The 24,998-nt window shown below is 33.4% G+C and overlaps 1 protein-coding gene across 1 annotated transcript; it reads right to left on the reverse strand.

The window, feature by feature from the left end:
• Positions 1-2,575: 2,575 nt before the first annotated feature.
• Positions 2,576-6,647, reverse strand: LOC107861025. Its single transcript, XM_016706433.2, has 8 exons — positions 5,385-6,647; positions 5,184-5,217; positions 5,001-5,093; positions 4,370-4,489; positions 3,990-4,088; positions 3,297-3,356; positions 3,124-3,218; positions 2,576-3,005 (listed from the first exon to the last, which is right to left on the reverse strand). Exons 1-8 carry the CDS (start codon positions 6,305-6,307, stop codon positions 2,915-2,917), a joined length of 1,515 nt encoding a protein of 504 aa, XP_016561919.2. The 5' UTR covers positions 6,308-6,647; the 3' UTR covers positions 2,576-2,914.
• Between the last annotated feature and the right edge of the window lie 18,351 nt (positions 6,648-24,998).

The following is a 24,998-nucleotide window of genomic DNA, read 5'->3' on the forward strand; positions in this document are numbered from 1 at the left end:
ACATCACATCCTCTTAGGGTGTGGCTCTTTGTCCATCATTACGTTGACTAAATACATAGATAAACTCCTGAACTTTTTGACTTTTTTCGTATTAGTACCTCAATTAGAACATGTACTTATTGAATCCTTTCATCATTTATAAAACGTGTCAATTAAGCACAAATTACATAATTTCAAATTAAATTTGGCGCGTGCAATTCACTTACCCTAACATGAAAATTATAACCAATGAAAAAATTACATGTCATTAAAGAAAAAAAAATCAAAAAAAAATATATTTTTTTAAATAATTTTATTTCTTTACCTTCTTCTTCCTCTATTCTTCCACTATTAAACCTCACTTTCAATTCTTCATTTTTCCATCGAAACAACACCCAACAACCATTAAAGCAAGAAAAAGAGTATCAATTCAATACACACTCATATACAACAAACAATAATAACAATTTTTTTTAAAAAAAATTGTTCATTTTTTTGTCTTTTTCTTCCTCTAATCTTCCACCATTAAAATTCACCTTTACACCTTCATTTTCCACCAAAGCAACACCCAACAATCATTCTTTTGAGGAATTAAGCGATGGAATCAAGAATTTTTTCAGTGGTGTTGCACTGTTTACGTCTGATTTTTCCGACGAAAAATTTACCGGAAAATTCATTTCAACACAATTAACCCCCCTCCAACACCACTAAACCACCACCAAAACATCAACAATGGCCTCCAACTCGTTTTCTGGTGAGCTGTTGGTGAAACGAATTTAAAACCATCATCCACTCCATCGAAAAATAATTATTTTTCTCTATATTTACACGTTCCGTCATCAATTTTCACTGACCAACATCAATTTTTGATGTTGGATTTTTCCACAAGAATTCAATTATAATGTTGAGAATTTTGCCCTCAACTGATATGAAAAAAAAAATTATAGTAAATTATGGCTTCTCACTAGAGAGTATATTACACATGTCATGCCATGTTAATAATTGTGCTTAATTGACATAATTTGTGAATGATAAAAAGGTTCAATAATTACATGACTTAATTAAGGCGTCAATACAAAAAAAAGTCAAAAAATTCAGAGGTCGACCTATATATTCAGCCTATTCTTTTTATATTGAATGAAGTTTAACAAAGCAATGTGGGATGAGACCTTCGGAGATTGTTGGGGACCAGGGGCCCTTGAGAACATGGTTAAATGAGTTTTTTTTGGTTGAACCAAATATGACCCACTTGTTTTGTCTAGCATGCAACAATGTTGCGCCAGCAGCATTTCTTCCTTTTCCATTTTCCTCACTTTGTCGTTTTGGACTTTTCTTATCTTTTCCTGTTGAGTTTGCAACACACCGTATTCTTTTGTACGTTTAAAAGATGTTGCTCTTAGAAATATATTTGTTAAGAATTTGGAGTCCGTTGGTCTTTAATACTAGAGAAACTAGATTTTAAAAATTAGATTGAGATGAGCAAAGTGACATGAATAGCGAGGTTTCATGTAGCCAGAGCCAATATGTTTGAAATTGAAGCGTAATAATAGTAATGAATATGCATTTGTTTGAAGTTAAATTAAACTTCTTTTTCATATATATTAAATTTAAAATTGGAAGCAACCCCACAAAATTTCAGAAGTGGCATCGATCTGTCTTTATTTGATTATGAAATTACATGCCACAAGGCAAATAATCATAGATCCTGGAATACTGTTTTCTCTTAATATAATACGTTTGATAGATACAATTGATTGCTGCAATTGGCAAAATTCAAATCTTTATACACGCAGTCTTAAAGAAAATCCAAGTTACTAACCGTATATAGACACTAAAGTATTACAAACCAAAATGAATCAGAACCTAAAAACCTATATCATTAGACTCCTTAAAATTTTACAGTACATTTTTTGATATTACACTTACTGGGGAAAAAGGCACTCTTCTATTTTGCATTATTGGAAGAATTTGAGGCAATTATTTTTCACGTATATCATTTGACATTGGGATGGTTGAAAGAAACATTAGTACCAGAACTTGCAAAATGTAAAAGGGCAACTGCACTTTTGATCGCTCAATTGTTGTTGAATTTTGATTAAGACATGTATTTTTGGACCCTCTACAGCAAAAGTTAGACATAAGTAATTAAATTGTTTAGCAGTAGATAGTTCCTTAAATTGGTGAGATTCACAAGCATAAGGATCAAAGATGAGCATTTTAATTAATCGAAATCTAAATGTGCTTAAGCATATAAGAATCTAGTCGATATTTCAGGGATGAAAAGCAATTTCCCTTTAGGCTTGGGACTCGACTAAACAATCAATTCTGTCTTTAATTGCCAGTTGCCACTCTTGACCAAGAATTGTTTGTTTCCTTGTTCTCACTGCAGATACATGGTAATCCAGCAGCATCTCCAAGAAACTAACAAGTTCATTGCCTTGGTTTATTTTTCTTTGCAATAGAACTCCGGCTCATTTTTTTTCTGTACTTTTAAGGTAGATTTTGAGTTGTGATCAACGCTGATTATAGTTGCTGCCTAGTTTACATATTAAAACGTTCGACGATAAAATGACAAGCAACAGGAAAAGTAAGTTCAACGATCACTTGAAGCGGAAAAATGGGAGGATTTTAAAAAGCATAATATCACAGAAGTTGCAGATAGAGAGTAGTTCATTAAGATGGCATACCATTGTGCCAAAATCATTGTTTTCTTCTTCCCTTTCCCAAAATTGAGACAATTATGAAAAATTCGCGATTCAATCACTACTTTGTTTTCTTTTCCCAAAAATGATTATGATACGATTATGAAAAACTACTGCTTCATATACACCATTAAATAAAAGAATATCAGTAGGTGATGGAAACCCAAATGCAGGACGACGTCACTAGTCATTGCTGCATCCCCCATTCATTGTTGTTGTGTATGTACATATCATCATTCCAAGACATGCAAGCATTTGATTTTCTTATGTTGAGGTAGTATATGGAACTTTGGCTCTCTTGGAATGGTAGGATCTTTTGTTGACCTAATGCAGACCACCAAATTTCCTCTTTATAAGTAATTCTTAATTAAAGCTAGTATATTCCTATTAGAAGAAGCAAAACTTGGTAAGGTACATAAAGTAAAGTTGGGAACTTTGTTACCTTCTAGGGATAAAAGGCCTGTCAAAGTAGGGCATGGGTTGAGCTTTTGGAACAAGTTCCTTTCTCAGCCTCCTAATTTCTTCTTCCTCAGCCATCTAGAGAAAGTAAGAAAATATTACAAAAATGAAAGAGAGAAACTACATGTATGTATTGAGAAAATATGCTTGGCTTACCTTCTGCAGTCTCTCTCTTTCTATCTTGTATTGTTCAATAAGGCTCAATTTTTCTGCTACCTGATGCAAGCATGGAAAAACCAGGAGCATAAGTTACTACTGTGCCTTCAACAAATGACAACTATTTACAGGTTCTGTCTTCTTACGCATGCGCTCTCCCTTTGGTTATTTCTTTACATATATCGCATGCATTTCTCATAATGAAATATAACATGAACAAGAATCTAAAACTCGCCCTCTTGCTTGGGTGCTCTCTTATTGGTGCACTTTCTTTCAGAATCTCTTTACACATGTATATTTACATGTTTCAGATGAAATATTCTTAGAGGAAAAAAAGGAGATATCCGTAGCAGCATTTTACACAAAATGAAAGCAACCTGTTCAGTAAAAGAATTAATTTAGGTTGATGAATGACCAAAGTCAATAACGAATAAACAATATCTACCTGAACAAGAATCTAAAACTAGCCCTCTTTCACTATAACAAGTTTGCTTGGGTGCTCTTGGTGCACTTTCTTTCAGAATCTCTTTACACAAACGTATATTTACATGTTTCAGATGAGATATTCTTAAGAGGAAAAAAAAGGAGACATCCATAGCAGCGTTTTACACAAAATTAAAGCAACCTGTTCAGTAAAAGAATTAATTTAGGTTGATGAATGACCAAAGTCAATAAAGAATAAACAATATCTACCTGATGATCAAACTCAGCACGTTCAGCAGCCCTAATGTCACTGTGCAGCACCAGATCAACTGGCCTTGTGCTCTCTTTTGTCGGAGGCTTTGGCAAACACTAAGCAGTTGAAAACAGGATAATTCAGTTTTCTTTCATAACAGGCTGAACCATAAACTGCAACACCCAAGTGCAAAAGATCTGTGCCTAGTGAGGAGGAAATAACATGAAGTTCCAATGACATTTTACTTTGATTTTAGGTCCAAAGAAGGGCAGTCTCCAAAATACGAGATCAACAAGATGCATTCCGTTTTATGATCCAGGCATAAATTTTTTCAAACAATACATTCACATGCTAAGTACTTAGTGGTTAGAAATGACTGCGGTGAAGCATACACTACCTCTGGCATGACTGTTGTCCATGGAAGGCCTTGTGCAGTAGGTATCCGCTGTTTCTCCTCTTCCTCCACCATTCGTTGCACTTTCTGCAAAAATTCTTCCTCCTTACATTTTCCCCTTTCCTGTAGCAATAGTCAATTATAAGAAACTCCTCAAGTAAATTGGTACAAATGATCAATTGGGTTCCGCATGACATCCTAAATCTGAAAAAGCAGATATATATGCAGTTCAACAATGAAAGGACACTATTAACTGGTGGATCAAAGAATAGGAAACTATACAGATAAAGACCGCCCTGCTAGTGATCATTGAACAATGACGATCATGAATCATTAACAAAGGGAACTTACAACAACAACACATCCAATGTAATTCCACAAGTGGGGCCTGGGGAGGTATGTAGACCTTACCCCTACCTCTTAGAGATAGAGAGGCTGTTTTCGGATAGACCCTCAGCTTAAATAAAACCAGCTTTTCTTGTAGACATAGAATTCAGTGCATCTTTTGATGTCAGGTCTGTATAAATTACTATTAGTGGCAGCAGCCCGCACATCTCCACCAGATATATGCAATTGCATACTTGATCATATTTTCGCAAGAAGGTTAGAGAAACCAAAGACTCAATTTACATACCTCAGTTCTAAGTTTGAAGGGCTTTTGGGAGGTTGCTTTGAGCTGCCTTCTCTTCCAATTTCTTTTAGCAATTGTGCCCGATGATTCAGCACTCTGCAGCATTAAGAACGACAAAAAGAGCTTAGAGATTAACAGAATTCTTCTCCATCTATCTGTAATGGATGATAATAAGAAAACTCTTACATTACGTCTGCTCCTTCGAGCACCACCTGAAGTCCTGCTTGAAAAAAATAGCATTATTGTCAGCATTCAAAAGCAAAAATTACAGCTCAATCGTAAATTAAAAAGAATCTGCTATATGAATGATAATCGATAGTCAATTTGTAATGAATCCCTAAAAAAAACAGAAAAACTATTAGAATGAATGAAGTTTCAAGTACTAACCATCCATGGCTGCTATCCAATGAGGAGGAACAACGCCAATCCAACCCTAAATTCTCAGAGGTGAGGAAGAAATCTGATGGACAGAACGAAGAAGAAGATACCTGTGTCTCTGGAATATTGGGAGGCTGCAAGCCAGGCAATGCCCATTTTTGTTCCTTGCTAGAATCTTTTACTTCATTTTCATCGTTTACCCCTTTCTCCTCACACTCATTTATTTTTCGTATTGAGAGAAGCTTCTCGAAAGCCTTAACTAAATGCTTCACTCTTCCAGAACCAGCTTCAGGTACACTTTGTCTTGCTTCTTCCAACACCCTCTCCCTCCTCCTCTTTAAAGTCCCAACACTCATCTCACCCGAACCAACGCCTTCCTTTGAATTTTCTGCCAATTTATCTGTTACACAACAATCACCCAATTCAACCTCGGAAATTGATACAGGAATTGTTACCTCATGGTCGACTGCTGTTACACTCAACCCTGTAATTCGCTCTCCATAGCCATTTTCAGCTCCATTAATTTCATTTAACTTCTCAATATCACACTCTTCCTGTTCATTTCCACCGCGATTCTTAAAAAACTCTTCTTGAGAAGCCCGAAGAGTCTCATAAGCAACACAAAGACACTTCTTTTTCGCAGCACCATCCTTATTACACTTACAAACCATTGAACCATTCACACCATCTCTATTAGACTTGTTCTTCTTCGCGATCACAAACTTCCTCTGACGAATCTTATTTTTTGGGGAAGGTGAAGCCAATTGAATTGTCTTAGCATTTCTGGAAACTGATTTCTGTGTCTTTGTCGCTGGTGATTTAGAAGATTTTGATAAACACGGACTGAGTTCCACATTGGGGTTCGAATTCTCGGAACTTTTTGAGCATTTTTTAGGCGTAAGCCTAGTAGATTTGGCGTTGAAATCCATCATAATCGTCGGAAAAACAATTTGATTGTTGCTTAAGAGTTGATCAGAATTTCGGTTTTGTTGTATTGCTGATTGGCTAGGGTTTTCTGGTTCTTGAATTCATTGATCAACGAGGGAAGCGGGTGGAAAGAAGAACATTGAGCTTTTGACGCTTCTAGATTGTGTAACGGCTAGTTTTCTTTTGGTGGGCTTGATGATGGGGCGTTGGATTTGTTTTTCTAAAAATCATTTTGCAAAATTGAACCATTAATTAGAGACTGATCCGAGGTTGTCGTTATGCCTAGTTTTTGTATTACAGGCTCCGTTACAGTTTTTAAATGTAATTATTGGTATTTAATTAATTTATCAAAAAAAATTAAATTAATAGGTTTAAATAAATATGATAGAAAATGATAATAGAAATCACTCTTTGAAAAATTACGTTTTATTATTTTATAAAATCAAATAATATCTTATAACTTATTTAAATTACCCTAATTAAAATTAGAATATAATATGCTTCAAATGCTTATTTTAATATCAGGTCAAACATTTTTTTTTAATTAATTTTTTTAGTTTTTAATTTTATTTGAACACTATACAAGAGGATACATTAAAATTATAAGCGCCAGTATATTAATATTTTTATAAAATTTTACAAGCAATATTTTCTTAAAATATGGTCTTTTAACCTAATATACTATATAAATAAAAGTAAATAGCTTATTTATAATAAGGAGATAAGAGTTTGTTCTTATTAATATAAATATATCATACATTCATTTTTATAATAAAATAATATAAAAATACTAAAGATACATTATTGATAGTCGAAAATTATCTATAAAAAGACAGAGCACAAATTAAATTAATATTGGATGAGTAAAAAATTTATTAAAGGAATTAAAAAAATAAATGTTATTTGATATTAGTTTAAAGTAATTTTACATGCAAGTTAATCTATTATATCGTACTCTGTTCATTCCTCTTTCTTTGCTCTATTTGGGTTAGACATGTACTTTAATCTCTTATTTCAATAAAATTAAAAGAAATTTCAATAATATACTCCTAATTATATTTTATACCTTTTTTCAAAATAATAATGACTACATTTATTAAACAAGGGTATAATAGAAAGATTGTGTTCAAACTTTTCTTGAAAGATTAAAGGAGCAAATATTTAGGAATAAATGTACAATCCAAATGGAGCAAATAAAAAGAAATGAATGAAGTATTATATATCTTATTTTTAAGATTACAAATCTTAATTTTTATGAAAGCTTACTGTTAGATATGTGACTCGAATTTTGTTGATCCGACCCAGACAATTTTGCGGTGCGATCCATGTTTGTGATTTTCAATGGGGTCTGTGGTGGTAGCGTAGGGATCGGGCCGATAAGCCCGTGGACCTTTATGTTTTTTGGGCCTAGGACTTATTTGTATGCACATATTATATAAGTGCATTTAGTGGGTTGTTTTGTGTATTCAGAAAATACTCATTCTCCACATTGTACTCCTCTTCTTTTATTATAATGAAACATCCTCTGCCTCTGCCTGTGGTTTTTTCCGCAAGGATTTTCACGTAAATCTGTGTGTTCTTATTTATTATTTTGCTTATGGTTTGCTTTATTTTTGCCAATTTATAATAAACTAGTGTCATAGCCTGTTTGATTGTTTTCTCGGCATGAAGTATGATATTCCGCTGTTGGATCGCAACACCAGATTTTTGTTATGACAGGTTAAGATGCGGGTCGTGCTCGCACAGATGGATTTTAACGATGCTTTATTAGGGTTTGAGAAGATGTCCTCATTGTGGACGAATGAGGACAAACGACGTAACGATCAGAAAGCTCTATCTTAGATCTACCTTTATTTATCCAATCAGATTCTACAGGATATTTTGAAGGAGACCACAATCGCTGCGTTGTGCTTGAAACTGAAATCGTTGTGTATGATGAAGAGCCTAACAAGTAAGTTATATCTCAAGTAACGACTTTATTCCCATCGTATGTCCGAGGGTGCATCCTTGGAGGATCACCTATCTATATTTAAGAAAATCGTCTCTGATTTAGAGACCCTGGGGGTTAAGTTCGATGAGAAAGATCTAGGGTTGATTTTATTGTGTTCGTTACCTGCATCATACACGACCTTTAGGGATATGATTTTATATAGCCGTGATACCCTGACGATTGATGAAGTCTATAATGCGTTGTTCTCTAAGGAGAAGATGAAACATCTTATGAATAGGTCGGAGACTCAATGAGATGGTCTCATTGTTCGAGGAGGAAGGACTCGTGAGAGGAATTGTGGGGGTAATAACAAGAATAAGTCAAAATCCAGAAACAGAAACAAAACCTGTAATTACTGTAAGAAGAAGGGCCATATAAAATCCGAGTGTTGAAAGTTATAGAATAAAGAGAAAAGAGAATCGAAGAAAAACCAACTAGAGAAGTCCGGTGAAGCCAGTTTTGTTGAAGATGGTGATAGTGATGGAGAACTCGGTAGTTTTTTTATGGTAATTCCAAACCCTGTGAGGATTGGATTCTTAATTCAGCTTGCACGTTTCATATGTCTCGCAATCAGGATTGGTTTATAACATATGAAACAGTCTCTAAAGGTGTTGTGTTGATGGAAAATAATACACCTTGTAAGATAGATGGTATTGGAACAATTAGTATCAAGATGTTTGATGGAGTTGTGAGGATACTTGGTGATCTGCGGTATGTCCCAGACTTGAAGGAAAATCTTATTTCCTTGAGTACCCTTGATTCAAACGGTTATAGGTACACTGGTGAAGGTGGAGTCCTAAAGGTTACTAAAGGTTATCTTGTTTTGATGAAGGGACAGAGAAATTCTACAAATTTGTATGTCCTGTAAGGCTCTACTATTACAGGTGATGCAACTGTTTCTACCTCCTCTCTATCAAAAAGTGGCGTTGCTAAACTTTAACATATGTGCCTATGGCATATGAGTGAAAACGGGATGGCTGAACTAAGCAGGAGAGGACTTCTTGATGGGCAGAGTATTATCAAATTAGAGTTCTGTGAGCACTGCATTTTCGTGAAGCAGAAGAGAGTCAGATTCACTAAAGGCATCCACTCAACTAAGGGCACACTTGATTATATTCATTCTGATCTCTGGGGTCGTTCTAGAGTAATTTCTAGAAGAGACGTTAATTACTTGTGACTATTATTGATGACTATTCCAAAAATTTTGGGTGTTCTTTCTGAAGCAAAAGAATGATGTGTTGCCTACTTTCAAGGAGTGGAAAACTATGATTAAAAAGTAGATAGGGAAGCAGGTAAAATGCCTTCGGACCGATAATGGTTTAGAGTTCTGTTCTAATGAATTTAATGCTTTGTGCAAGACAGAAGGAATTGTAAGGCACTTGATAGTTTATCATACTTCACAAAAGAATGGTGTGGCAGAACGAATGAATAAGACTATAATGAAGAAGGTGCGTTGTATGCTCTCTAATGTTGTTTTACCCAAGTCTTTTTGGGTTGAAGCTGGTTCCACAACTTGTCTTATTATTAACCGCTCTCCCTCAGTCGCGATTTATTAAAAGACTCCATAAGAGATATGGTCTTGTACTCCTGCTAGTTATTCTGATTTGAGGATATTTGGATCTCCTATGTATGCTCATACTGATAGTGGAAAGTTGGAACCTAGATCTGTCAAGTGCTTATTTATGGGTTATAAGCCTGTTGTTAAAGGTTATAAACTTTGGTGTCCAGCAAGCAGAAAGGTTATAAGTAGCAGGGATGTTGTTTGATAAAACTGACATGCTTCGGGCTCCCTCCGAATCTAGTGTTTCGCCCTCAAATGAGCTTAGTGACATGAATCAGCAAAAGTCAAGAACCCATGTTGAATTGCAGATTGGATCAAAGTCTACACCAGTGTCTACCTCTCAGTCTAGCCCAAAGATACAGCGCGATACTATTTCTTCTTCACCACCAATGGCGCCACAATATTTAATTGCTAAAGACAGGCCCAGAAGAGATATTAGACCTCCTCAGAAGTATGTTGCATTTGATTTGTTGCTTATGTATTGAGTGTAGCAGAAGGTATTAATTCCGGTAAAGATCCTTCTTCTTACTCAGAGGTAGTTAGTTGTGATGATTTCGGCCGATGGATGATTGCTATGCAGGAGGAGATGGAATCACTTCATAAGAATGACACATAAGATCTAGAGAGATTGCCTAAAGATAAGAAAGTTATCCGTTGCAAGTGGGTATTCAAAAAGAAAGAAGGAACATCAGGAGTTGAAGATGCTAGGTATAAAACAAGACTAGTTACTAAAGGTTACAGTTAGGTTCCAGGTATCGACTTCAGAGATGTGTTTTCTCCGGTTGTAAAGCATAGTTCGATTCAAGCATTGCTTGGTATTGTGACCATGCATAATCTTGAGCTTGAGTAGTTGGATGTTAAAACTGCATTCTACATGAAGAACTTAAGAAGGATATCTATATGCAGCAACTAGAGGGCTTTGTAGTCTTAGGAAAGAAAGACTATGTGTGCTTGCTGAAAAAGTCTCTTTATGGCTTAAAGTAGTAGCCCAGGCAGTGGTATAAGAAGTTTGACTCTTTTATGACCTCTCACATGTTTCAGAGGAGAAGATGTAATAGTTGTGTCTACTTCAAGGAGGGAAGTGATAGTTCATTCGTGTATCTTTTTTTGTATGTTGATGATATATTGATTGCATCAAAGAATATGAGAGAGCTAATAAAAGTCAAAGCCCAGCTTAGTAAGGAATTTGATATGAAGGATCTAGGAGCAGCAAAAGAAGATTCTTGGCATGGAGATTCTGAGGGATAGAAAGAATTGTAAGTTATACGTGAGTCAGAAAAGATATATTGAAAAAGTGCTTCATAGGTATAATATGCAAAATTCCAAGCCTGTAAGTACTCTATTGGCAGCTCACTTAAAACTCTTAGCCACTTTATCTCCAAAGACAGATGATGAGCATGACTATTTGTCTCGAGTTCCATATTCTAGTGTCGACGGGTCTCTTATGTATGCAATGGTGTGTTCTCAACTAGATTTATCTTATGCTGTCAGTACAATTAGCAGATACATGGCAAATCCTGACAAAGAACATTGGAAAATAGTTCAATGAATTTTCAGATACTTGTATAGATCTGTTGATGTTTGCTTGCAGTTTGGGCAAAATAGAGATGGAGTAGTCGGGTATGTTGATTCTGATTTTGTAGGAGATCATGATAAAAGGAGATCCCTTACAGGCTATGTTTTCACCAGTGGTGGTTGTGTTATTAGTTGGAAAGCTGCGTTACAGACTATGTTTGCTTTGTTAACTACTGAGGCGGAGTATATGGCTATTATAGAGGCTTTCAAGGAAGCTATTTGGTTGAAGAGTCTGTTTGGTGAACTTAGCAAAGACTTACAGATTACTATGGTCTTTTGCGACAGTCAAAGTGCTATCTTTCTTAGATCAGATGTTTCATGTGAGGACAAAGCACATCGATGTTTGGTATCATTTTGTGTGTGAAATTATTGCTCGTGGTGATATTGTGGTGAGCAAGATTAGTATTCATGATAATCCTGCTGATATGATGACCAATACACTACCAAGTGCCAAGTTTAAGCATTGCTTGGACTTGGTTAGTGTTAACTATTAAGATGTGCCCTTAGGGGCTTTTGTAGAAGAGGTGGAGAGTTTGTCTTGAAATGGATTTGAGTTCTGAATTAGAATTCGTGTCAAGGTGAGGATTGTTAGAATTGTGACCTGAATTTTGTTGATCCAGACCAGAAAGTTTCGCGGTGCAACCCATGTTTGTGATTTTCAATGAGGTCTGTGGTGGCAGCGTAGGGATCGGGCCAATAGGCCCGTGAACCTTTATATTTTTTGGGCCTAGGACTTATTTGTATGCATATATTATATAAGTACATTTAGTGGGTTGTTTTTTGTATTCAGAAAATACTCATTCTCTACATTGTACTCCTCTGCCTTTGCCCGTGATTTTTTTCGCAAGGATTTTCACATAAATCTCTGTGTTCTTATTTATTATTTTGCTTGTGGTTTGTTTTATTTCTGCCGATTTATAACATTTACATATAAATGTATTTATATAATATAGTAAAAGTTCTTTATACTGACCATTTAATGTACTTCAATCTTTTTTAAAAAAAAATTATCTTTTAAATGTCTGTTTTGTGAGTTCACATGCACATCAAATGTGATTACACTTACAATCCTTAAGAGAATACAAAAATAGTGCGTTCGAAGCCTTATATGAATATTACATATGTAAAGTTTTTTCATTTCTAGTAAAATTATAGACTGATTTAATGATATTTTTTGTAAAATTATTTGATGATGAACAAAAAATAATATCTTTAAATAGGTTCACAACTTTAAATTTTAACCTACCAAGTTCATGCATAGTATTATTTGGGAAAAAAGCTTAAATACTAAAAGCTTGGAGTATTAAAAATTTTGGTGGAGTTATAATTTTCATTTAGAAAGTTTAAAATATAAAAAAAAAATATATGAAAAACATTCAACATTTATCACATAAAAATAAAAATAATAGTTCTATATAAACAATCTAATATTTCGTGAAAGAAGATTCAGATTATAAACTTAAATTTATTTAAAATATTACTTCATAAATAACGTGGTTGAATAAGTTGGGACTTGAAAGTAAAAATGTTGTTAGCCACATAATGAGTCCACTTAGAAAATGTAGAGACATAAACTAGGGGAAAAAATAAATGACTAATGGAGTACTTTTTTGATATGACTATTTTTAGATATGAAATGACATATATGCCATTGGTTGTCCTCCAACTCATATTTTTATATAGTAGAAAAAATTATATAAATATACATCTGTAAGTTATACTTATTACATAATATTCCATTTAACAAACATAATTATAAATATCTCAAACTAATTACATAAAATCCCATCTTTTATACTTTCCCTCTCTAAAAATCTCATACATATCAAACACATAATTTTTCCATAACTAATGCTCCTTAATTTTAGCCTACAATCAAGCAATTCATTATGTGGAGGTTTCAAGATTTCAAATTTCAAACATTAACTTATCAAAGTGCTCGACTTCATTATCTTCTTTTATTACTTTTGAGGATTTTTTTTCAACTTTTGAAAGTCAGATTTTTTCGATTTCCATTATTGCATGTTTGTAGTTCTTAAAATCTAAGCTTTTGTAATGACATTTCAGTATGGGATTTGCTTTATTTTGTAATTTTTTCAATTTTTCTAGTTCAAAGTTTTTGGGGGATTTTGCTTATTTTTTTTCAACTTTTCTAGAAAATCCGTTGTTGGATTTGTTCCTGAAATGTTTGATAATAAGGATCCCAATTTCGCAGAGAACATATTGAAACACCAAAACGACCTAATCAAAATGAATAAATTGAGGGAAGTTGGTGGTACAAATTTCAAAAATACCGCTGCAAAATCTGCACGTAAGAAAAAAATTGATGAATCAGGATGACCGCGTCTTCCAAAGGTATAATGAATTTTTTTTTCTTTCTAATTGTGGTTTCTCATACATTGTTATACATAACTTTGTAATGTGTAGTGTTAAAGCCTTTTTTGTTATACATATGTTACTTCAATCCTCATACATTACTAAGCAATGTTTGAAGACGTGGTTAAATTCTGTTGTTTGTTCAATTGAACCCTTATACATTACTAAGCAATGTATGAGTACGTGGTTTATATCTGTTGTTTGTTCATTTTTATACATATCAAGTTGTGTATAAAAAACATTATTCTTAAGTTAGCATGAATTGTTCTCTTTTTATTTACTATACATTGATATACATATCAAGTCATAGTTCTTATATTTTTTAAACTTACATACATTACTATACAATGCTTACTACAACATAATACATATATTATTTTGAATATGTTAACATTATATATTAACATGGTAACCTTATATATATGAATGTTATGTATAAGGTTACAGTAATATGCAGTTTTTATTGAACTTGCACATATCCAGTTGTGTATAAGAAAGTATTACACATAAATAGACATGTTTTTTATATTTATTATACACAAACATATGTACATTATGTTTTAGATTTTTGGATATATGCAGGTATTTTTTAGCTTATACATTGAAGGTTTTGTATGTTAAAGTCAATTTTTATTGTTTATGTTTGTATTTTTTCTTTTCAATTCAATATTATTTTGTTGTGTTAGATTTTTAATAAGATTGTAATTATATATTTTTATTATAGGATATGAAATTACGGAGTGATCAAGGCCACTGAAGGATACACAAGTGACAATGATGATCCTCCGTAATTCAGGCCAAGATATGTTCACCCAATTGACGAAGCAACAGTAGTTAGTCTAGAATAGTGCATAATTTCACCTTCTATATGAACATTGTTATTTTCTTGTGTTTTAGAATGGTGTTAAAGACATGTAGCAGTTGTTAGGTTTTGAATATTTTTTTGGCTTTGTGTTATTTTTGAACGTCGTAAGAATATTTTAACTATCTTTAATATAAATCTGTCTTTGTAATATAAATTTGTTATACATCTTGTTCTATAAGTCTGCCTTTGTATTTGCCTTATACATTACAGTTACAGTTTAATTATATTAACACATTCTACCCAACACACAACTGATAACACATTAGAATGTTAACCTTATACATATGCATATATGTATAACGTTGTTGTTACCTGCAAGTTTGATAGACCTTCTGCATATCTACTTTGCGTAAGTTCATTAAATAATGCAGGTAACTATAATATTATACATAACATGCATATGTATAAGATTACCATACTAATGTATAAATTAACATATTCAAGAACTTATATATTATTTTTGAAAAATTAAAAGTCCCCTGATACAATTTGATTTTTGATATTATACATATCAAGTTATGTATATTCTTCAACATAATACATTTGAAATATCGTTAATGTCGACATTATACATTAAAGTAATTACACTATACATCAGACTGTTATGTATAAGGTCAGTGTAACCTGTAATATTTTCTGCATACATACATATTACCTCACCTGATGCAGAATTGCGATGTTCATTTTGTTGTTAGAGGTTGAAAGGAAATAAATCTTGAACTAATGTAGGAAGAATTATTGTATGAGAAATATCATTTTTAATCAACCAAATTATTGTGATGTGTCGTTTTTTTTTCAATTTGAATTATTGTTACTAATTTTAAGGTACCATTAATCAATAAATTAGTAATTTTCGTTAATTAAGGTGCCTGATTTACTTTTCTTAAATATAGGTGTCTGATTTAATCAATAAATTAGATAATTAAGGTACCTGATTTACTTTTCTTAAATATAGAAAAACGGCTTTACCTTATGTATACGAAGTAATGTATAAGGTAGGTGCGATATGTATAAGTACTTTTTCGAATCTGAGAGAGAGAAAATCAATCCGAAAGAAAAGGTATTTAGTACATAAAGTTGGGGATTTATGTTGTTTATACGAAGATAGCTAATAAACTACAATGAAATTCTTGATCTGATCTTCATTTTCATTGATTATACATTTAAAGCCAAAGAAGCAAAGCTTGAAATATATATCACGAACACTTTCTAATTAACAACATATCCAAAGAAATTCTAATTAAACTTGCAATGAATTAAGCATATTTAAATTCCACATAATTCATACTCTTGAATATTCACACAACTGGAAATGACCCTCCTGCATTCACGAATTATTTCTCCATCTATAAATTAATCAATTAATTGCAAAATGAGTCCAAAGAACCTTTCTTCACTTAGCTAAATTGTTATGCAAGTAATGAAAAATGAACAATGATTTAAAAAAGAAAAAGCAAGAGCGTCAGTGATGAAGTTTTTCACTTAAAACTTTGGAACATATAACGAATAGTGATTTTGAGTTTCAACTACTGTTAAAGCAAGAGCGTCAGTTTCGATTCCTTCAACACAAAGGACAGCTCCAGTTTTTTCATCAAACTCTAAATCTTCTTTTGAATTATCAGAATTCGATATGCACAGAGGATAATTGACAAATTCTGAGAAATTTTTCTTCAACTCCATATACACCCTCACTCCGTTATCGTTCCTTATAATAATTGGTGAAGAATTACCATCCACGATATACTTGAATTCTATCTTTTTTCTACATTGATCAATATCTAGTTCTGAAGCAATCATCGAGATCAACCTCGAAAAATATATGCTTTCAAAAACAACAATACCATCACTTTTGTATTGTTCATATATAATTTTAGAATGCCAAATACCAGAATGCCTCAATAAAATTGCGATGTTCATAATGATGCTGGAGGTTGCTGAAAAATTGATTTTGAACATCTTCGAAAACAATTGTTGGGGGAGAAATTCCAAGATCGATCTACTCAGTTTTTGTGATGTTTTAAATTTTTTTAAATTTGATTTACTGTTATTAATTTTAAGGTTTCACTAATCCATACATTAATAATTTTCGTTAATTAAGTTAGAGAATTAAGGTGGCTGATTTAATCTTTTTAAATATAGAAAAAAGGGTTTTTATATTATACATTCCACTAATGTATATGATTCGGTACACATGTATAAGTACTTTTTCAAATCTGACAGAGAGAAAACTAATCCAAAATACTATGTAATTAAGTTTATTAACTATGGGATTTATGTTGTTTATACATTTTATTATTGATTGTAATTAATTTTGTTTATCCAGAGACATGCTTTTCATAATTAATTAATTAATTAATTTTGTCACTAGTCGAAACTCGAAAGAGGCTAGATAAAGTATGCAATTGTAGTTCTAGTATTCTCACACTTCTACATTCGTGATGTGATTTTTTTTAGCCTCCCTCCATCTTATATTAATTGGTCATCTTTCTAAAAATAAAAGTTACATATTAGTTAATTGCTTACTAAATCAGAATACAATTATTTTGTTTCTATTTTAGTGTTAAGAAAGCTCCATTAATGGGAGCTTGAAGGTGAAGCAGAAACAAAAGAAAGAAGATGAAAAACAGAAATGAAACTACTGTTCAATTGAATCTCAACTCAGAGAAATAGACTGGTACAAAAAATGAATTCATCCATCAAATTTCAAACACTACTACTTCTATATATACACAAAACTAACTGACTTAGCACAAGTGAACATCTGTCTAACTGCCTAACAACCTCATGATTAGCTTACTAACTAACTAATTGCATCATTTAAATTAATTCTCAGCTCAACACTCCCCCTCAAGCTGGGGACTAAAAATATTTTTCATTCCCAGTTTGTTAAGTAAGATATCATGTTGTGGTTCGCATAGACCTTTGGTTAACAAATCTGCTTGCTGCTCTTTTGTACTTATTTGTTGTGTTTCAATCAAACCATCAATAATTTTTTCCCTAACAAAGTGATAATCTATATCAAAATGCTTGGTTCTCTCATGGAAGATTGAATGTGTTGCAATCTGAATAGCAGTTTTTCTGTCCCAGAACAATTGAACAGGTTGATGTAGTTCAATTCCTAGTTCCTTGAATAGCCCCTTCAGCCATACTATCTCAGCCACTATTGTAGCCATGTTCCTGAACTCAGCTTCTGCAGAACTTCTTGATATTGTCCCTTGTTTCTTTGATATCTAAGAAATCACAGCCTCTTCAAACTTGATTATATACCCTGTTATAGACCTTCTAGTTTCTACATAGGAACCCCAATCAGAATCATAATAGACTACCAGTTTTAAATATCTTCTACTAGGCATAAATAGACCAAGACCAGCAGTTCCACACATACTTGACTACCACCAATGCTGCTTCCATATGTGACCTCTTGGGTGAATGCATAAATTGACTAAGTACTTGAACTACAAAGGCAATATCAGACCTTGTCATAGTTAAGTACAATAGTCTACCAATCAGTCATAGGTACTTCCTACAATCTTCAAGAGGTACATCTTGACCAGTGCCATTAATACCAATATGATTATCATAGTTTGTGGATGTCAACTTGTGATTAAACTCTAACGGAGTACTTACAGGTCTTCTTTCTGCTAGTCCCATCTCAAAAACATACTCAAGTTCATATTTTCTCTGAAACATGACAATTCCTTCATGAAATCTAGAAATCTCAATGCCCAAAAAATATTTCAATTCTCCCAATTCCTTCATTTTAAACCTATGTTGTAGATCCTACCTTACTTGCTAAATAAGTGATACATTTGATCCTATTATTAGTAGGTCATCAACATACACCAGGATAATAACAATATCAGTTCCAACCTTCTGAGTAAACAATGAATAGTTATAATAAGACTGAACAAACTGCATTTCTAGCAAAGCTTCTGTTAATTTTAGATTTCACTGCCTAGGAGCCTGCTTATGGACATATAGGGACTTGTGGATTTCGCAAACCATAGCATGATCCCCCTGGGTTGTAAACCCATCAAGCAACTGCATATACACATCACATTGCAGGAAATTATTAAAAACATATATATAGAACATAAACCAACCACAAGAAGTAGCCAAAGCTACAACTAATCTAACAAAAACCATTTCATCCATAGGGAAAAAAGGTTTTAGTATAGTCAAGACCCTCTTGTTGACTATATATTTTATCCACAAGTTCTAGCCTTATACCTCTCAACTTAACCATTAGAATAGAATTTAACCTTATATACCCACTTACAGCTAATGGAAACTTTACTGGGGGGAGGGGAATACGGGACCAGGTCTGATTGTCCTCAAGTACTTTCATTTTCTCTTGCATAACAGTAATCCACTTAGGATCAAGACAAGTTTCCTTTTAGGAAGCCGATCTGAGACAGAAGAGTAAGAAGCTTGAAAAGCTTTATACTCAGATGATAAAGAGTGATACTGAACATATTGAAAGATGGGATACAAGAAAGACTTAGTAGGTTTTGAAGGTAAGTCATAGTCAATCATCCATACATGTGGTTTAGAGCTTATTGTAGATTTTTGTAGAGGAGAAGGTCAAGTAGAAAGAGGGCAAGAAAGTACAGGAAGACAAAAATTAGGCATATCAGGGGCAGAAGGTACATCAGGCATAGAAGAGGGTGAATCATCTACGAAGTATAGGATAAAAAACAAAGGTTGGCGGCTAGAGCTCATATGTTTGAAAAGGAAAATGGTTTCATGAAAGACCACATCTCTACAAATAAAAAAGGAGTTAGAAGTAAGGTCATATTGTAGATATCCTTTTTGGACAAAAGAGTAACCAAGATATACTGAAGGATAGGCTCTAAGGGCAAACTTATAAGATCTTTGATATCAATACCATAACATAAAGAGCCAAGTACTCTAAAATGATGCAAACAGGTACCTTATGGAAGAATCTTTCAAAAGGAGATTCACCATGCAGTAGAACAATAGGTAATTTATTCAAGATATAAACGGCAACAGTCACACACTCACCCTAGAATTTGCGTAAAAGAAAGGCTTGAAGCTTCAGAGCCCTGGCCATATCAAGAATATACTTGTGTCTCCTCTCAACTACTCCATTTTGTTGAGGTGTATAGACACAAGAACTTTGATGAATAATACCATACTATTTAAACAGGGCAGTAAATTGAGAGTTAAAGAACTTTGTGCCATTGTCAGTTGTAAAGTATTTTACCCCAGTACTAAATTGAGTCTTCACCATTTGGATAAAATCTCTAAGTGGAACAATACAATCGGCTTTACTAGGCAGAAATCATCCACTAAGGTCAAGAAATATCTTTTATCATCATGAGTAGCTACTCTATAGGCCCCCCATACATCGGCATGAATAATATCAAAGAAACAAGAAGAAATAGAAATACTTTTAGGAAATGGAAACCTTGTCTGTTTTGCAATATGACAAACACTACATTGGTGATCTTGTAGCTTGATATTATGTAAGCTTGTAATTCTTCTAAGAGCAAAAATAGGGGCATGACCTAAAATTTATGCCATAAGCTTGTTACACACTCATCACTACTAGAGGAAGTAGAATTGATATAATTATTCATACTACTAGAGGCAACAGACAAAGATACACAACTAGATGACTCTTTTACAGCAGTAATAGTGTAAGAAGCATCAGTTTGCAGTAAATATAAATTATGTTCCTATCTACCAATCCCCAGTACCTTCCCAGTGAAAATTTCCTGAAAGATATAGAAATTAAGGAAGAATAAAACATTACATCTGAGGATTTTAGTCAATTGAGATACTTATAATAGGTTTTACTTAAAATTTAGTATGAACAACACATCTTTTACAGTCTTGTCTTGAAGAACTGAAGATTCACCAATATGACTAATAGGGACTTAACCCCAGTAGGCAGATTAAACTGTTTACTGGTTTTCCTATTTATTTTGTGTATTATTTCAATAGGCTTAGGCTTTGTACCATGTGATTTGGTGCACCTGTGTTAATAATCCACTCTGTACTAGATATGTTTGACATGAGTACAGAAATAATACCTGAACTAGAAAAACTAGTAGTTGCAATATTAGCAATTGCATCAGTTTCATTGCCTTTGTTGAGCATGTTGAGAATATGATTTATACTAAACTTGAGTGAATAAAGAAGCTGAAGAAGGTGTTCTTGCAAAAGAAGAGGCCTGAGGATCATTAGTCATCTGAAAGACAATAGAGGAATGGCCATAGATAGTGACATTACTAGTATGATTACGAGACATGCTCCCTACTTTTTTCTTTCTATTTGATGGATAACCATTCAATTTATAACATATTTCTCTGGTATGCCCCTTAAGATGACAATAGTCCCAAATCAAATGACCTTTTCTAGAAACACCTCTTTGGTTATAGTGTATTCTAGGTCTGTGATTGAAACCAGAGTTACCAGTGTATCTATTTGTGGTTCCACCATACCCACTACTGAATCCACCACGTCTGTTGTTAGTACCTCCATAACCACCACTAGAACTTCTAAGAGTCATTTTGTTACTCATAAAAGTAGTAGAGCTAGAACTACTCTCTCCAAGAACAGAACCACCTAAGGTTCACCATTTAATATCTGAATTTTCATATTTATAATCATAGTATAAGTGTGATTAATAGTGGGTAGAGGTGCAGAACTTGACTCTTAACATGAGCATAAGATTCATTAAGTCCCATCAGAAACTACCATAACTTTTGAATCTGGAAATAAGTTGTATAGTCCTTTGATTTGGGACGAGCACATGATGGATGAGGAAGTAGAGCTTCCAACTCATCCCAAAGCTCTCTCTATCTAGAGAAATAGACAAAAACTGAAGAGGTACCTTGAACTAGATTAACTATCTCCTTATGAGGACAAAAAGCTCTAGAAGTATTCACCTTATCAAACATTTTCCTGTTATCTTCCCAGATCTTATGTGAATTAGAAGCATAAATCACAGTACTCAACAGATCCTTAGACACAGTATTCATAATCCAATCTAGCACTATGGAATTACACCTATCCCAGAGACTGTGCAAGTTAGAAGGATACATATCCTTCCTATATGTTCCTAGTAGAAAACCTAGTTTTATTCTTTCCAAGCAATACAATTCGTACAGATTTGATCCATCGAAAGTAATTTTCTGAATGTAGAAGTTGAGTTAAAATGAGAAACCAAACCTTGAGTATCAGATGAATGTATGTATAAAGGATGATTGGCAACAACTTGTTCAATGTGACCAAATTTAGGGCCCGCCAAACCTTCAACTGTACCAGCACTTATTGTAGCTCCATAAGTCGACATTATGCTTATGATAAAAGAACTCGTAAATTAATTTTGCAGAAACAACAATGAGAGAACTTGAGAAATTGATAACTATTGATGAACACTTTCTTCTGTGTTGAATAATCAAAATACCAAATTAAATTATTGTAAGAGGTAGATAACTAGCTGTGTAAAGAAGGAATAAATGGATCTGATACCATGTTAAGAAAACTCCATTAATGGGAGGTTGAAGGTGAAGTAGAAGTAGAAGAATGAAGAAGAAGAATAGAAATGAAACTACTATTCCATTGGATTACAACTCAAAGAAACAGACTGGAACAAAAAATGAATTCATCCATCCACTTTCAACTACTACTACTTCTACATATACACAACAACTAACCGACTTAATTATTCCTAGTTAACACAAGTGGACAACTGTCTAACTGCCTAACAACCTCATGATTAGTTTACTAACTAACTAACTAACTAATTACATCACTTCAATTAATTCTCAGCTCAACATTTACCCCTAAAATTAATCGTATGCATTAAATGTATACAATTTCAATTTCAATGTCCAATGAATATCATTAATATTATTAAAAGGTAAAATAGTAAAATTTACCATTCAATTTATAATTTCTAATCACTGTATAAAATAACATGTATCTAACTAAAATAAGACGGAGAAAGTATGTATTAAACTGTTTAAATAATTGATGAATAAAGAAGTATCATAACGGGTTTAGCTGTTTATCCAACAAATTTCCCATTAAATTAGATTTGTTGAATTTTCCTTCAACCTCACCATCCAAACACCCCCACCCTAGCCCTTAAACCTACCGCTTCGTAATGTGACCCACCCCACACCCGATCGACTTGGAGCTTGACCCAGTATTTCCTAATCCCAGACCCTACCCGACACTCGACCTAAGATTTTCCCCTACCATAACCAAAAATTGGTTGGTATAGGGTTCGGGGTTAGGTTTGGGTCGGAGGTCGGGGATGGGCGGATCAATTCAAGTCTTAGGATTGGATCTCGGGGTCGAATTGGGTCTTAGGGTAAGGTCGTGCATGTGTTGGGGTCGAGGGCCGGAGTCGTGAGTCGAGTCTCAAGGTTGAGGTTGGGTCCTAGGTCCGAATCTGGGTCATAGTACTTAGATTATACCTAAATGCTTTTGAAATAATATTTTCTCCTTACTAACCAAACATTAGAAAATAAGTAAGAAAATCATTTATTTTCGAGAAAATGTGTTTCCTCTTCTAAGAACCGCAAAGATAAGACATCTACGAACCCAGTTAGTATAGTTTGTAAAAGAACTTCGTCGTTAATGCAATTGAAGAATTCTACCTTAGCCTTAGTGGTTGGAATAAAATACTTTAGTAGCTTTTTCCCTAAATATATAATCGTTACCGTGAATAAATTGTTCTCTCCAACCAAATGACTTTGAAAAAGGCACAATTTACGCTTTTGAATATTGATGTTGAGATATCAACATCAATATAGGAGAAATGTTTTCAAAATATTGCATAATCAAAAGAATTAATATTTTATTTACGTAGAGTAGAGTAATGTACCTACTAATACAAATAACTACCAGCATTTCCTTCTCAGTACAAATATCGACATCGCAATAGGAAAACTTTTACATAATATCGTGTAATCAAAAGAATTTGTAGTTTATTTAAGTAGAGAAGAGCAAAGTACCTGCTAATACAAATAACTACCAGCATTTTCTTCTCAGTACAGACTAATACTTTTTTAATAAAACAAAAAATTGATGGCAGGGGAAGGATTACAATGTGGCGGAATTGAACATTCACCAACAAGGAAAGAGTTTAGGTAGCCAACCAACTAAACTGTTAAGGAGGAAAGAGTTTAGGTAGCTAACCAACTAAACTGTTAAGGAGGGAGCTTATCGTATACAAACATAACATGATGAAGATATACCATCTTTTACTTAACTAAAACTCCACTAATAATATGGCATGAATTTGGAGCGGATGACAAACTCATCTCTACTTAATCATGAAGACATGCCAACTTTTATTTACTATTAATATAACACCCCATATTTTTGTGTGTACTTGTTCTATTTTGTATGGAACTTGATATATCTTTGTGGTGTAGATGGAGTTCTAAATACTTCCCTTGTGGTTTAATGTGATCAAGTATATACAAATTTTAAGTTAGATTAAAGAGTTAAGGACCAAAAATTGAGTATTTTGTTAAGGTGCTTTCTTGACTTACTTAAGCTAGCAGGTGAATCACTTACTTGAGCTATTTGGACCAAGTTAATGGACCCAAGATTATGGACCAGATTTGATCCTATGTTAAAGTACTCATTTGGGCCTAACTTAAGCAAAAGAGAAGGAAATAAAAAAAGCCAACACTCAAAGCTACAAAGGCTCATTTTAGTTTAGCCCAACTATGAATTAAATAAGTATGTACATAACCTACTAAAACTTTGTACATAACCTACTAAAACTTTCTTTGACCAACTTATTGGTCCAAATACACTACCACCTACTTGAATTAATTTTGGCCCAAGTTAAAGGAAAGAAAAGATGGAGAATGGGCAACAAAGGCCCAATAGCTTTGGATCCACAAAAGTCCAATATATTGGGCAAGTATATACATCATTTACTTGAAAAAATATAGACCAAAAATAGTCAATAAGTCGTCAAAGAGAAGCTTCTATATATGGATTGGAAATCAGAAATTTTTTCTCATTTCAACTTAGACAAAAATTTCAGCTTTCTAGGTTTTTCTCTCTTGTTCTCTCTTGGCTATGAAGTAACCCTATAGTTCCACAAGGGTTCTTGGGATTGACCTTCCTTCCAAGCTAAAGGTATGTGAATAATTCATGAGCTTGTACTAAGAAAACTATGTGTTCTTCAAGATTAATTTTCGGACAACCCTCTCTTTAAGTTTTGTTAGTCAATTGTTCTTAGTTATTAAGGGATTTATCTTTTATCTTTTGGTGTATGTGTGAAGGGATTAAACTATTGAATAAATAAACATTAAGGACTAAACTACC

Source organism: Capsicum annuum, chromosome 2, assembly GCF_002878395.1.
Source record: "Capsicum annuum cultivar UCD-10X-F1 chromosome 2, UCD10Xv1.1, whole genome shotgun sequence".
NCBI classification, from domain to species: Eukaryota; Viridiplantae; Streptophyta; class Magnoliopsida; order Solanales; family Solanaceae; genus Capsicum; species Capsicum annuum.